We start from the raw sequence: 12,984 nt of genomic DNA, 5'->3' as shown, positions 1-12,984 counted from the left end.
TATATATATATATATTCAAAAAGTGATTAATAAGTTATTTTATAGAGAAACTTTCACATATGACAAATATGAAAAATATGAAAATCATATTTGTATATTGTAACTATAGTTTGCATAATTGCGCTCCATAACAAGCATAAATATGTATATTTATATACATATACAAAAGAAAAAACAGTTGTATAATTTCGCTATACATATACAAAAGAAAGCAGTTGTATAATCTACTTTAGTATACATATTACAAAAAACCAATTGTATGATATGTGTTTGTATAAAGTGATAAAAAGAGAAAGACAAAAGAAAACTTCTCAGGGGAAGATCATATTTGTATAACTAAAAGTGTATGGGATGAAAATATATGTATTTGTATATACAATTTTCTCTCGCTTTATACAAATACAAACATAATGTATATATTTGTGTTTGTATAAAGTGAGAAAGACGAGCGAGCGAGATCTGGGAGAGAGGGACGAAAATATATGTATATATACAATTTTCTCTCGCTTTATACAAACACAAACACAAACACATATTATACATTTGTGTTTTTGTATAAAGTGATAGAGGCGAGTGAGCGAGCGAGAAATGGGAGAGTGGCGAGCGATATCTGGGAGATGGGAGAGAATGAAACGAAAATATATGTATATATACAATTTTCTCTAGCTTTATGCAAACTCAAATACATTTTATACATTTGTATTTGTATAAAAGCGATAGAGGCGAGGGAGACAACGAGAGTGGCGAGCGAGATTCACCATGAGAGAGGGTGAAATAGCAATAATTTGCTATGGAGTACAATTAAATTAAACTATGATTATAACATTTAATTTGAATTAGTAATTTGCTATTATATACGATTTTTCCTTTTATATTTAAGAGAGCCTCAAATCACAACCATTTTGAGTCCTGTGACCCAATCAAAGTTATGGGCCTTTTTTGCTTCTAAAGTGGGATGGGCCAAAATGATGAAGTTATAGAATTAAGCCCATTCGATAGCTTGGACTATTACTATATGTAGTTTTATGGAAAAATTACATGAATTGATACATTTTTAAAAATAATTATTGATTTTAGCGATACTTTTTGTTTATTATCATTTATAGTAATACTGTGATAAATTTGTAATATGTATTAAATGTGAATTATGTATGCAATATATTTGAATTATAACTGTTTTTGAAATATCTTATGTTTGTTTGGTAAAAAATTGTCACATTGTATTATAAGTGTATTAAAATGTGCGATAAATGAATTTTCCATCATTAAAACTTGTATTATATGTGAATAATAAATTTTTCTTTGTAATATGTATTAAACTTGTATTATAAATAAATTAAAAGTGATTAAGTGAAAAAATATGTTATTGCTATAAAAGATAAATATTTTTTTATTATAATATATTTACGTAAGTTTACCTAGTTTTATTTGCTCTGTGAGAATGAGGTGGGGAGGGGGTGGTGGGGAGGGGGGGGCTCTTATATCTTGGCAATGTCAAGTCATTTTTCAAGTAATGGGACACAAAGAACTTGTTGAAATGTCACTATTACAAGCAAAATGTTACTATAATAGTGTGGGGTGAATCTAAATTTAAGGCTCACCACATTCATTTGGTCCTTTCAATTGTCCCTATCACTCACTTCCTACCTTTTGACAATTCATTTTCATTTGTTAAAATATTATGTGAATTTCAAGATTTCAACAAATATTTTTTTATATATATAATTTTTAATGTGTGTGTGAATTTTTATTGATTCGTCATGGGCTTATATGAATGATCTGTCATACACGTCAACTAAGTATTTATCGGCATCAAAGTTCAATGCGTTCTAATGTTTGAATATGTATTTTCGAAGTTATGAATAAAGATAGCAACCTGATCCATAGACGAGCAATTACATTAGCTGAGCTTCACTAATCACAATATCTTAATACTCATCTTGTCAAACTGTTGAATCTCATACTCATTATTAAGTTCAACCGATTCGAAATACTTTTAACATTATCTGATATTCTTAGAACAACTTTACATTATTTTATAATAAATATAAAATAATTTATTCTCTAAAAAATTGATACATCATACATATAAAAATGACATAACTTATTTAAACCCAAGCATTTGATCTCTTGTGATTCCCATTTCCCACCCTCACAAAACGACATTGTTGAATTTGATGTCCTTTTAGTCAAATACATAAAAAATAAAATTAAAAAATCTCCTCACATATAATAACAATTATCAATATAAATAATAATATTATTATTTTTATAATTATAATAAAAAATATTTTTTTAAGTAAGGGCACTCTTTACTAGGGTAAAAACAGAATAAATGTATAACGACAATATTAATTTGGGAACCTTTACTGCACCTTGTCAGAACAGAAAATTTATTATAAATGATAGAGTATTGAATTTATTATTTTGAAAAAAACAAACAAAAAACTTGCGGGTATTTGGGTAACCGTAAAATTACTTCTTCCGTTCTGAATTGTTTGTCATGTTACGTTTATTAAAAATCAATTTAATTAAATTTTTAAAGGTAAATTAGATCAGATTAATTCGATATTTTAAACAAAAAAAATTAGATATTCTAAAACTGTATAAAAAGTACTATAAATTACATTTTTTACATATCAATATGATGAAAAAATACATCTTAAAATGTTAGTCAAAGTTTTTATAGTTTGACTCTAAAAATAGAAACAATGACAAATAATACCGGACGAAAGAAGTAATTGATACTCCCAAATATTTATTTATTTGTTTTCAGTCCAATTTCATTTAATTAAATGCAAAGCTGCAGTTCGACACGTACTGTTCCCTATCGAGGAACTCATTTTTTTACCGTGTAATTTGGGGGTAGAGAAATTGTATCTGATAAAATTTGAGTTCGAAAGAGAAATATTTAAACTAAGGTTTCAAATAAAGTATGATGATAAAATATCTAAACATGAAACAAATAAAGTAACACATACTATAGTATCTAGAAGAAAATAAACTATTAGTATTAATTAGTCAATTTTTTTAGCATATTTAAAGTCGATATGAAATATAAAAAAATAACGTCAAATATATCAAAAAATCATTTGATCAGACTTCAAACATATAATGTTTGGAAAATTTTGAAATAAAAAAAGAACTGCTAAAAGAAAAAGAAGAATCATAGATAAATGAATAAATTAAGTCAAATAAATTGAAACGGATGAAATATTGCTGATATTATCGTAAGGCATGAGGCTAGGCTACCCAACTTTTCTCGTCTAAAAGATTATCTACTAATTTTCTACTCTAATATTCGATTTTTACTTTAACTAAAGCTACATCATATTCTTTCTAATCACCTTCTTTAATTTTCTTTTTTAGCCTACATCTACCTCTTCCAATTATCACTACAACCAACTTCGAACATCTTTTTATTTATACATCCGTACACCTCATTTTCACGTGATCAAATCATCTCATTTTCATCTCCATCATCTTATCCGCTACAAAAGGTCATTCTCTCATTTCCCATGATCAAGGTTTTACACACGTAGGAATCGTTTGGTAGCTAAGGTTATTCAGATAATAATAATACACGAATTAATTATGAGTAAATTCATATATTATTATATGCATGTATTCGTTAAGTAGGAATCTTATTTATCCATGTATTATAATACGAATCTCTAAATTGTCAATCAAATATTGTATTAATTTTATAAATGCATAACTTATTTACTATTTACCTATCAAACATTGCATAAGTTATACAAAAGATAATACATAAATTACTTAAATCTTATCCAACTATCAGACCACCGTCAATCTTTAAAAGTTTATTTTTTCGGTTCAAATTTATGTGATACTTTTTATTTTTGAGAGTCAAATTATTTAAGTTCGATCTAAAGTTTACGCGTGAATTTTTTATAAAATAAAATTTATATATATATATATATATTAACTATTTAAAAAATATTATAAATCATAATAATTAATATCAAAATAATTAAAAAATATATTAAAAATTTAGATCATAAACTTATTTTAATTTCGAAATGTAAAAGGTGTGACGTAAATTGTGTGAGGGACAGAGGGAGTGAGTAGTAAAAAACAGCAGACAAAACAAGCAAAACGCTGAAAGCGTAAAAAAATTGGCGCTGCAATCTTCAAAAAAAATAAAATGCTGAAAGAGAGAAAAAGCTTTTAAATGTTCATAAATGGCTACGATTATCTGAGATTTTTTCTCGAAATTGATTATCGCCGATTTTGATCGCCGTGTCGTTGATAGGTTTCCGGTGAGATTCCATTAGCATTTCATTCCGGTGAATGTTATCGTAGCGTTTTTTTTTTCATTTGTAGTATTTGTTATTTGGTGTAATGTGAGATCTGAGTTTCAGTTTACGGAGAATTGAAATTGAATGATTGTTTGATTTTACGTGTGATGAAGTTAGTGGATTCTTATAATTCATTATTTATTTTTTGAAAAATGTTGATAATGTAGCAATGTGAATATTGTTGATCCAAACTAGTTCAGTATTGCGGCTGAGTAGTTGTTGTTTTGATTATATATGTTGAGTTTTGCCTGTCATAGCATTTTACCTCTTTTTTATCGTTGTTTAAGCCGAAGGTCTATTGGAAACAGCCTCGGGTAAGGTGTAGACCTCACATTTGAGATTACACTGGGTTTATTGTTGTTGTTGTTGCTGCTAATGATGGAGCTAGGATCTTCTCGAAGGAGTTTCAATTTACTAAGAAGAAAACATGTGAAGAAGCCGAGGGGATTCAACATCTACTATATACATACATAAAAACTAATTTTAACTTTGTATATACAATCCGCTACCTAGCTCCGCTCATGGTTGTTGCTATTTGGTGTCATGTGAGATATGAGCTTCAGTTTACGGTAATTGAATACTTAGTTGATTTTGGATGTGATCAAGTTAGAGGATTCTTAAATACCTTATGCATATATATTCTTTTGTTGGAAAAAAAAATGATGTTGATATTAAATTTATAGCTGGCTTGAATAGGAACTACGTGGATATAGTTGATCCAAACTAGTTCAGGATTGTGGCTTAGTAGTTGTTTTTTAAGTATACATTTCAAGCTCTGCCTGTCTGTACTGCTATTTCTTTAACATTTTACTGGAACAAATATCAGTTTGAGGAATGTCGGTGGAGTTCAATACAATAATTGGTGTGAGATAATATATTCAATCTTCTTTATTTCCATTCTGTGGTAGTTTGATGCAAGGTTTGACTGGACTGCACAAATTAATAGTAATGGAGCTTGATGGTTTTTTTTTCCTGATGAGCTAGAGTACTCTTTGCAGAGTTAAATTATTTTCAAATTCATTTGGAAAATCATTGCGACAATATGAAACAATGCTTGTCTTCTCTTTTGGCAAAAATTATTTGTCTTCTTTTTTCTAGGAAGTCTGAGATTCTGGTGGCTTACTTGTCTTCTTTTAGGTATGTAAGTGTAACCTGTGCTTAATGGTTTTGAGACGGAAAAGCCATAATTGCATTGAACTCTAGAGGCACAACTTACTTCGTCATTCTTTTCTCCTCCTTGTCACGTAGATGTCAGGTTTGTTACCTCATTTAATCGTTGAACTGAAGATTTTTTTGGGATAGTTCAATTAGTGTTTGCTCTATGATACTCTAGTATGAATTCTCTGAATACTATCCTGTGTTCTAGAAGGGGGATCAGATGCTTATTATGATGACCGTAGAGAAAGAAAATCAGACTTTGAGAACTCTGAGGATGAAACACGGGGATTCAGAATTGGTGCTTTCAGGAAAAAGGCAATCAATGCTTCCAACAAGTTCACTCGCTCCCTCAAAAAAAGAGGAAAAAAGAAAGTTGATTACAGGTTTCCTTCGGTTTTGATAGAGGATGTCCATGATTCAAAGGAGGAAAATGTTGTCTATGAATTGCATCAAAAACTTCTTGACAGAAATTTGTTGCCACCCGTACATGATGACTACCATACCTTGTTGAGGTGAGTTGCCTTTTGAGTTGTATAATTCTTTGGTTGACAGGATTCTCAGTTGCACGAGTGTTGGCAATTTTTAGTGATAACTTACACTAAAAGCAGTAGAATTTGACGGAAAATGTCTCTTCAAGACCTCCATTTGTCATGGCTATTTTGTTTTGAACCTTACTCACAGTCTAGTAAGCTGTCTATGTCTGCACCTTGCAAGTTGTGTCCTTATATTGGTTTTAGTGATTCTTGTGCACCGATAGCAAGTGTTCAATCTTATGTTGGTATTCTATTATTTATAGATTCTTAAAGGCAAGAGATTTCAACATTGAGAAGACTATTCAGATGTGGCAAGAAATGCTTAACTGGAGGAAGGAGTATGGAACAGACACAATATTGGAGGTAGTTAAATACTACAGGCGTAAATTTGTCTTGTGATCACCATAACTCTAATTTTAGCATTTTGCTTCAACTTTATTTGCTTATTGGACCTTGTGACTGCTCAGGATTTTCACTTTGAAGAGCTGGAAGAAGTCTTGCAATATTATCCCCAAGGATATCATGGAGTTGACAGGGATGGAAGGCCCGTGTATATTGAAAGGCTTGGACAAGCTCACCCGAACAAATTAATGCGAATCACCACAATTGATCGCTACATGAAATATCATGTCCAAGAGTTTGAAAGGGCCCTACATGAGAAATTCCCTGCATGTTCTATTGCAGCAAAGAAAAGGATCTACTCAACAACCACAATTTTGGATGTGCAAGGCCTTGTATGTTGCTTCACTGAATGGAAAATTGATGACTCTCTTCAAATCTCTGTTGCATTTCTTTACACAATCTAAAACTTGATGAAGTCATATAGCTTTTATTGCGACAATGAAGTACTTCCGTGTTAATTTCATATCTACATGCATTAAACAATTAAGTGAGACTGCAAATAGCTTAGCATGCCCACGGTATTTCTAAGAATTAGGTGGAGCTCTTGGGTCCTTCAATTTCTGTCTCCACATAGTTTGGATTTGCCTTTACCAAAGTGATTTATGGATAATGATATGCGAATAACATGTATTCCCATTAAACTTTGCCAGAAAAAGAATGTTTACCCCTCTATAAGGTCTTTTAATAGTGTTGCTCCTTATTTTAAAAAAAAGTCTTATAGAAGTGTTGTCGTCAGCTTGCTGCTTCTTGTTCAATTTCACATATTAAGAAGTATGCCATTGATTGCAGGGAGTAAAAAACTTCACCAGGACAGCTGCTACTCTTTTGGCAGCTATGGCAAAAGTTGATAACAATTATTTTCCTGAGGTATTAGCTGTCATCATGAATGAATAGTTAAATTAGATTTCATGTAGTTATTCAGATTCCGTTGTTAATGATTTCTGACATCTCTATATAGACATTACAACGGATGTTCATTGTCAATGCTGGCCCTGGCTTCCAAAAGATACTTTGGCCTGCAGCACAGAAATTTCTGGATGCAAAGACTATTGGCAAAATACAGGTGGAGGAAAGCAGGGGCTTCTTTTCTTCTACTCATTTGGTCCAACTTCAACTGACTGAATATCCGTGTTCTCATCTGCACTTTGCAGGTTCTGGAACCTAAATCTTTGGGTAAACTGCTTGAAGCGATTGACCCTAGGTTTTTCTCTCTCTATTGTTCATATAGACCTACCTGTTTGAAAAGAAAATGTTAATTTCTGTATCTGATATTTTCTGTCCAGTCAGTTACCTGACTTTCTGGGTGGCTCTTGTACCTGTTCTGTTGAGCGTCGCTGCCTCAGGTCTAACAAGGGTCCATGGAGTAATCCTGAAATAATGAAGGTGGGTTTGTTGGTGTTTTTACTATTTTCTTCTTTTCATGGCTCTTCTCGTTAAAGTTTAAGGAATATTTCTTCATTTGAGGTGACCAATAATTTTCTGCTCCACTTTTAGCTTTTACATTACTTAGAGGCAAAAACTATGAAGCAAATATCTGGAATATCCAGAGATCAAAGAAGAATTGATTCCTCTAAACAGATACGCCCACTAAAGGTGAATTTTTACTTTGACAGTCTTAGTGTTGTTTCCTTGTGTTTATTATACCTCCCGTCTCCCCTTATTTGACATATTTTGTGGTCAGGGAAGAATTAATGAGACATCAACAGCTGAATCAGTATCAGATGTTCATGTTCCACGTTCTCCAATTAGACGAAGTAGCAGTTCAATTCCACAGCTGTTCCTACTTGATGAGGTAGTGAGTATTACAGTATTATATAACCGTAGTTTAGTTTAAAATGACATTTCTTATCAAATGTATCTGGCGTTTGTAAAGTGCAATAATCACCATGATGTGTATACAAATATAATCATCAGATTAGTGCGTTATCCATTGCTCCAAAAACAAAGGGAGAGGGAGAAAAAAAAATGGTCCTCAATAATGGAAGGGAAAATAGTTATCATGTATTTAAAGTGTGTGCAAATGTGTTCCTTTTAGATATGGGTTACAATTATTTTACCTTAAATCTTGCTCGTGCAGGCAAGGAAATCGAATTCTACCCCCTACTGTAGTTGTGATGAGCAATTTAGCACCGGTGAACTAGTTGATGTTAATGAGCACTCCCTATGTTGTCCAGAGCCTCGAGAATGCAATCTGACGAATTTGTCCACTAATGCACGAACAACTTCTGAAGGTATTTGTCTTCATTGTTTATCTATACTACCAGTAGAATGTATTCTGATACAGTTGCCAGCTGGACCTGTTTCTAATGATGTGATATTATTTATGATGAAGACTTGCTCAACTGTAACTTCAATTATGATTTGAGCTCCAGTTGTATTGTCCGGAGTGTCTCGTGTTTTGAAACTCGTTACTTGACAATTATATCTAATGTAAACTTGATTATAGAGAGAGATCTCAAAATCGCTTATTTTTAGCCATACAATTATAACAAAAAGAATTTGAAGTGACATCAAAATTAGGAGAATCGAATTCATTTAAAATAGTAATAAAATGCTTAGATGTTAATAATGACGGTTACAAAAGTACCTAACATTTTTGAACAGAGAAACTTTATCAAATCTCTCACCTAACAAGTTGATTATATTTTGACTAAATTGGTTATCAAAAGTAATATTTTGACTAAATACCGATTTTAGCCAGATTTCCACGAAAAGTTGCTAAAATATTCATATTCATTAGCCAATTCTCTATCCATCTCTTTCTTCTATTCATTCATTTCTGTGTGTCTACTAGACTGATGTGCATTGCCAAATCTGTAAACATCCAAGCAAGTACATCAGTTGATCTATGAGGTTATTAACTTCCAATTAAAAGATTGTGCTACTGGAACATCAGCCTGATGGGGATTCATGTCCCATTTATTATGCGCTCTTTAGGTAAATTGGTGATTCATTGGTTTGAAACGATCCAGAAAAAGGTTTTGAGCAGATGTATGCAGTGCTTGGAAAGGAAACTGGTTCCTTTCATACTCAAACTCTCTGGACTGATTTGTGGTGTGTTCTTCGAGTGTTGGAGGAAACAGGCAAATGCTTCCCGCACTAGTGCATTAGAAGAAAGACAAGAAAGCAGTTCTTCTGCTTATGGTGAAGTTGTTCATAAATCGGGTGAGGCCCTCCCATGCATGGAGCGTCTTCATAAACTAGAAATGCTGTTTGAAGAAATAAAGAGAAAACCTGCTGAGATCCCAGCAGAGAAGGACCAAATGATCCAGCAATCATTGGAAAGGATCAAATCAGTGGAGGTGGACCTCGACAAGACAAAAAGGGTATGCCTTATTATTGACAGTTATATAGTTATATAGTATTAAACTTAACTTGGATTATTCAACTGTCTTGTTCTATATTTTTCAACAGGTATTGCATACTGCAGTGGTGAAACAACTCGAAATTGCAGAATTGTTGGAGAACCTAAAACAGTCAAGTAATCATGTAAGATTTTTTACATTACAAATATGAACTCGGTTGCTCATCATTTGTCAGACGGCCTATCAACCACCTCATATTTTCTAAGGTGGTTAATTATGGCATCTGGTAGGTTTCTCGTTTACCTGTCTTTTTCATTTTCATGCTTAGGGGAGAGGCCCGAGAGGGTTACATGGTAGGGTTGAGCATTGTTGAAAGATGAAATCAGGAAAATCAACTGTCAAGTCATTTTGTCCGTTGGCTTCTTGCTTTTTGCTTTCCTCCCAATACTTTTGACGTGGAGCATAAATTTCTGAATCCACCTTTGTTGTTGTTATGTTTGGGGGGGGGGGGGCTGGGGTCTTAAACTGGGTGTTGGGGACACTATGTCAAGTATAAACTATCACCTTTCTCGCCACTACCAAGTGCTTATTGAAAGTTGGAAGGTTAATGCCTTCTCTTCTTCGATGTTTCTGAAACTCAGATCTTTTTGTTGCAGCGGGGGAGGTTATTTTGTTGAATATACGAGAGGGTTGATGCAACATGAGTTTTGAGTGCTAATCGTGCTGCGAGGGCAGTAGATGTTCAGAGTTTCTGCATTTTTGAGTACTTTACACAGAGCTCACAGAAATGTTTCTTTCAAAATGTTCATTAAACTAATAATGTGTCAAAAAGGAAAAGCTTAAAGGAAACAGTTTCAAATTTTATGCAGTAAATGTGCCTTTACAAGTTGCCAGTGTGAAGAATCAACTACGTGCTGATGTTTTCCAGGAGAACGTCTTGGCATGTGTTGTAGAAAGTTTTGTTTGAGTAGTTCTTTCGTGTTAATGGTCAAAAACACATTTAAATTATGATTTTTTTCCCGAATTTCACACCTAATAATTAGTTATTACTCAACATTCATTTATTTGTGTCTTAGTTATAATTCATTTATTTTTGTCTTAGTTATAATCTCCAAAAAAGTTTGAGCTCGTCGCTCCAGACTTTTCTAATGCGATTACCTCTCCTATGTGGTTTGTAAACTATCGCATAGGAGTGGGTGTTTTACTCTTGTGCACCCATAGTATAGCGGTTGCGGGTTTTTCTGTCACAGAAAAAAAATAAAAATCTTCAAGAGTACAATGTCTAAAGCATAATTTCGTGTTCACAAAAAATCGGAAATTATCTATCTTAAAACAAGTATCAGTGATTCTTATTCAATTTAAACTCGTGAACTATAAATCATAGGGTACTTAGAGTTCTTCTCACGAGGACAATTATATCAATTATTTGCAACATGTAAGAAATGCCACCGACATTACATTAAATGAAACCATGTGAATTAGGATAAAATAATAATCGTCCAATCAAAGAGGGAAGGAGTTTCTATCTTTTTATTTTTATTTACATCTTTCTTGGGACTAAAAAAAAACTAATTTAATATTAAAATAAATACGATTGAATAAATATTTATACCAAAATTAATATGACATACATTTACACAAATTTGAATAAGTTAATCATATGATTAATTGTTGGTATAAAAATAATATTATTTAGTTAATTAACTATGATAAGCTAATAATATATTTTAAGGTATTACCCAATGTTGCAATTAAATGAGTTTTATCAACCAAAAAAAAAAAGAAAAAAAACTAAACGAGGTAATTTGGAAGGAAAACTTGACATTGATTTGGTCACAATATCATATGATAATAACTATATGTATACATAGGTTGATTGATATAGGAAACTTATAAATCATGTTTAAATTTGATTGCAATAATAAACAGATTTTTTGGAAAGTTTTTGGACCTACAAAGTATAATTTTTAAAGTAACGAGAAAGAAACAGATTGAATCAAATAGAACGTTATCCTCACATAGTTTTTCCATTTCAAAAATAACAAATAAAATCTTGATATACAATGTTATTTCTTCTGTGATTCTGTAATTGTAGTTGAAGAGAATTCTGTTAGATTAGATCTTTTGGCAAGTCTTAGAACCAACAAAATATTTTAGATGATTCAGAAACAACAAATTCAATTGGATATAAGGTATACCTCTAACCCAGTCTCTCATATTTTAAAAATAATGGATAAAATACTAATAATTATGGCTACTTTCTCATGTTGTTGTAGTTGAAGTAGTATTCTCCGAAAAAAATCATCGACAACTATCTTCATTATACATTCACGAAAATGCAGATACTTGCTGAAAAAGAAGCAAATAAAACTACACTCACTTCCTATATCAGAATCACTCACCAATTAGGTCAAACTGAAGCAAGATTTTCTCAAAAAGAATATTATTCTTAATATGCTCGTATTCAATCCATTCTTGTATCAGAGCAAACCAGAAACTGATTTGACGTCAGAAAGAACTACTTAGTTAAATTCATTGAGGTGCAACACTCCCCATGACCTTACCTGAACGCGAAATAATTAATAATCATAATCACAACTGTTTCTCCCCTGCTGTTGTAATTGAAGACAGTTCCTCGCGCGTGAAGGGCTATTCTTTGAAGAAATTCTCCGACTATTGTCTTCATTGTAGGATCACAAAATAAATATATTTTGATCGAAAATAAGCAAATAAAACTACACTTGCTTGCTGTATCTGGGATCACTCGTCAATTAGGTCAACTTCAACAAGATTTTACTAAAAATAACATATTCCTCATAATACTCGTATCCAATCAATTCTTGTATCAGAGTAGACTCAACCACTGATTTGACGTCAGAATGAATTGCTTAGTAAATTCTTTAAGGTGCAACCTTCGCCGTAAACTCACCTGAATGCGAAGTATTTCATGCATCAGATTGTTTTATCATTAATTAATAATCACAATCGTAACTACTTCTCCAGTGCTATTATAGTTAAAGTAGCATTATTCGAAGAAATTCTTCAAGTGCTATCTTCATTACAGGATCGCGAAAATGGAGATACTTGACGGAGAAGAACCAAATAAAACTACATTCACTTGTTGTACCGGAATCGCTCGCCAATCAGGTCAAACTGAAACGAGATTTTACCAAAAAACATATTCTTCACGCGTTCGTATCCGATCTATCTTTGTATCATAGTAAACTGAACCACTGATTTTAACGCCAAAATAAACTGCTCTAG

General features: G+C 32.1%; 1 protein-coding gene across 4 annotated transcripts; it reads left to right on the top strand.

Annotated features, from left to right (window-relative positions):
* Nucleotides 1–4,113: 4,113 nt before the first annotated feature.
* Nucleotides 4,114–10,784, top strand: LOC107032323 (phosphatidylinositol/phosphatidylcholine transfer protein SFH13-like). 4 transcript variants are annotated; one of them, XM_015233918.2, is made up of 15 exons: nt 4,114–4,283; nt 5,460–5,577; nt 5,689–5,992; nt 6,277–6,376; nt 6,481–6,747; nt 7,205–7,282; nt 7,374–7,478; nt 7,567–7,616; nt 7,699–7,798; nt 7,910–8,008; nt 8,097–8,207; nt 8,493–8,646; nt 9,353–9,741; nt 9,830–9,904; nt 10,590–10,784. In XM_015233918.2, the coding sequence occupies exons 2-15, from the start codon at nt 5,571–5,573 to the stop codon at nt 10,590–10,592; spliced, it is 1,842 nt and encodes a 613-aa protein (XP_015089404.1). In that variant the 5' UTR covers nt 4,114–4,283; nt 5,460–5,570; the 3' UTR covers nt 10,593–10,784. The 4 variants fall into 4 exon arrangements, with proteins under 4 accessions (XP_015089404.1, XP_015089403.1, XP_015089401.1 ...); XM_015233917.2 differs by having other exon boundaries at nt 10,377–10,784; XM_015233915.2 differs by lacking the exon at nt 10,590–10,784 and adding an exon at nt 10,049–10,144 and having other exon boundaries at nt 5,692–5,992.
* The last annotated feature ends 2,200 nt before the right edge of the window (nt 10,785–12,984 follow it).

This window comes from Solanum pennellii, chromosome 10, assembly GCF_001406875.1.
Source record: "Solanum pennellii chromosome 10, SPENNV200".
Lineage (NCBI taxonomy): Eukaryota > Viridiplantae > Streptophyta > Magnoliopsida > Solanales > Solanaceae > Solanum > Solanum pennellii.
Note: the sequence above shows the minus strand (reverse complement) of the source record. Positions and strands in the feature narration are given on the sequence as shown.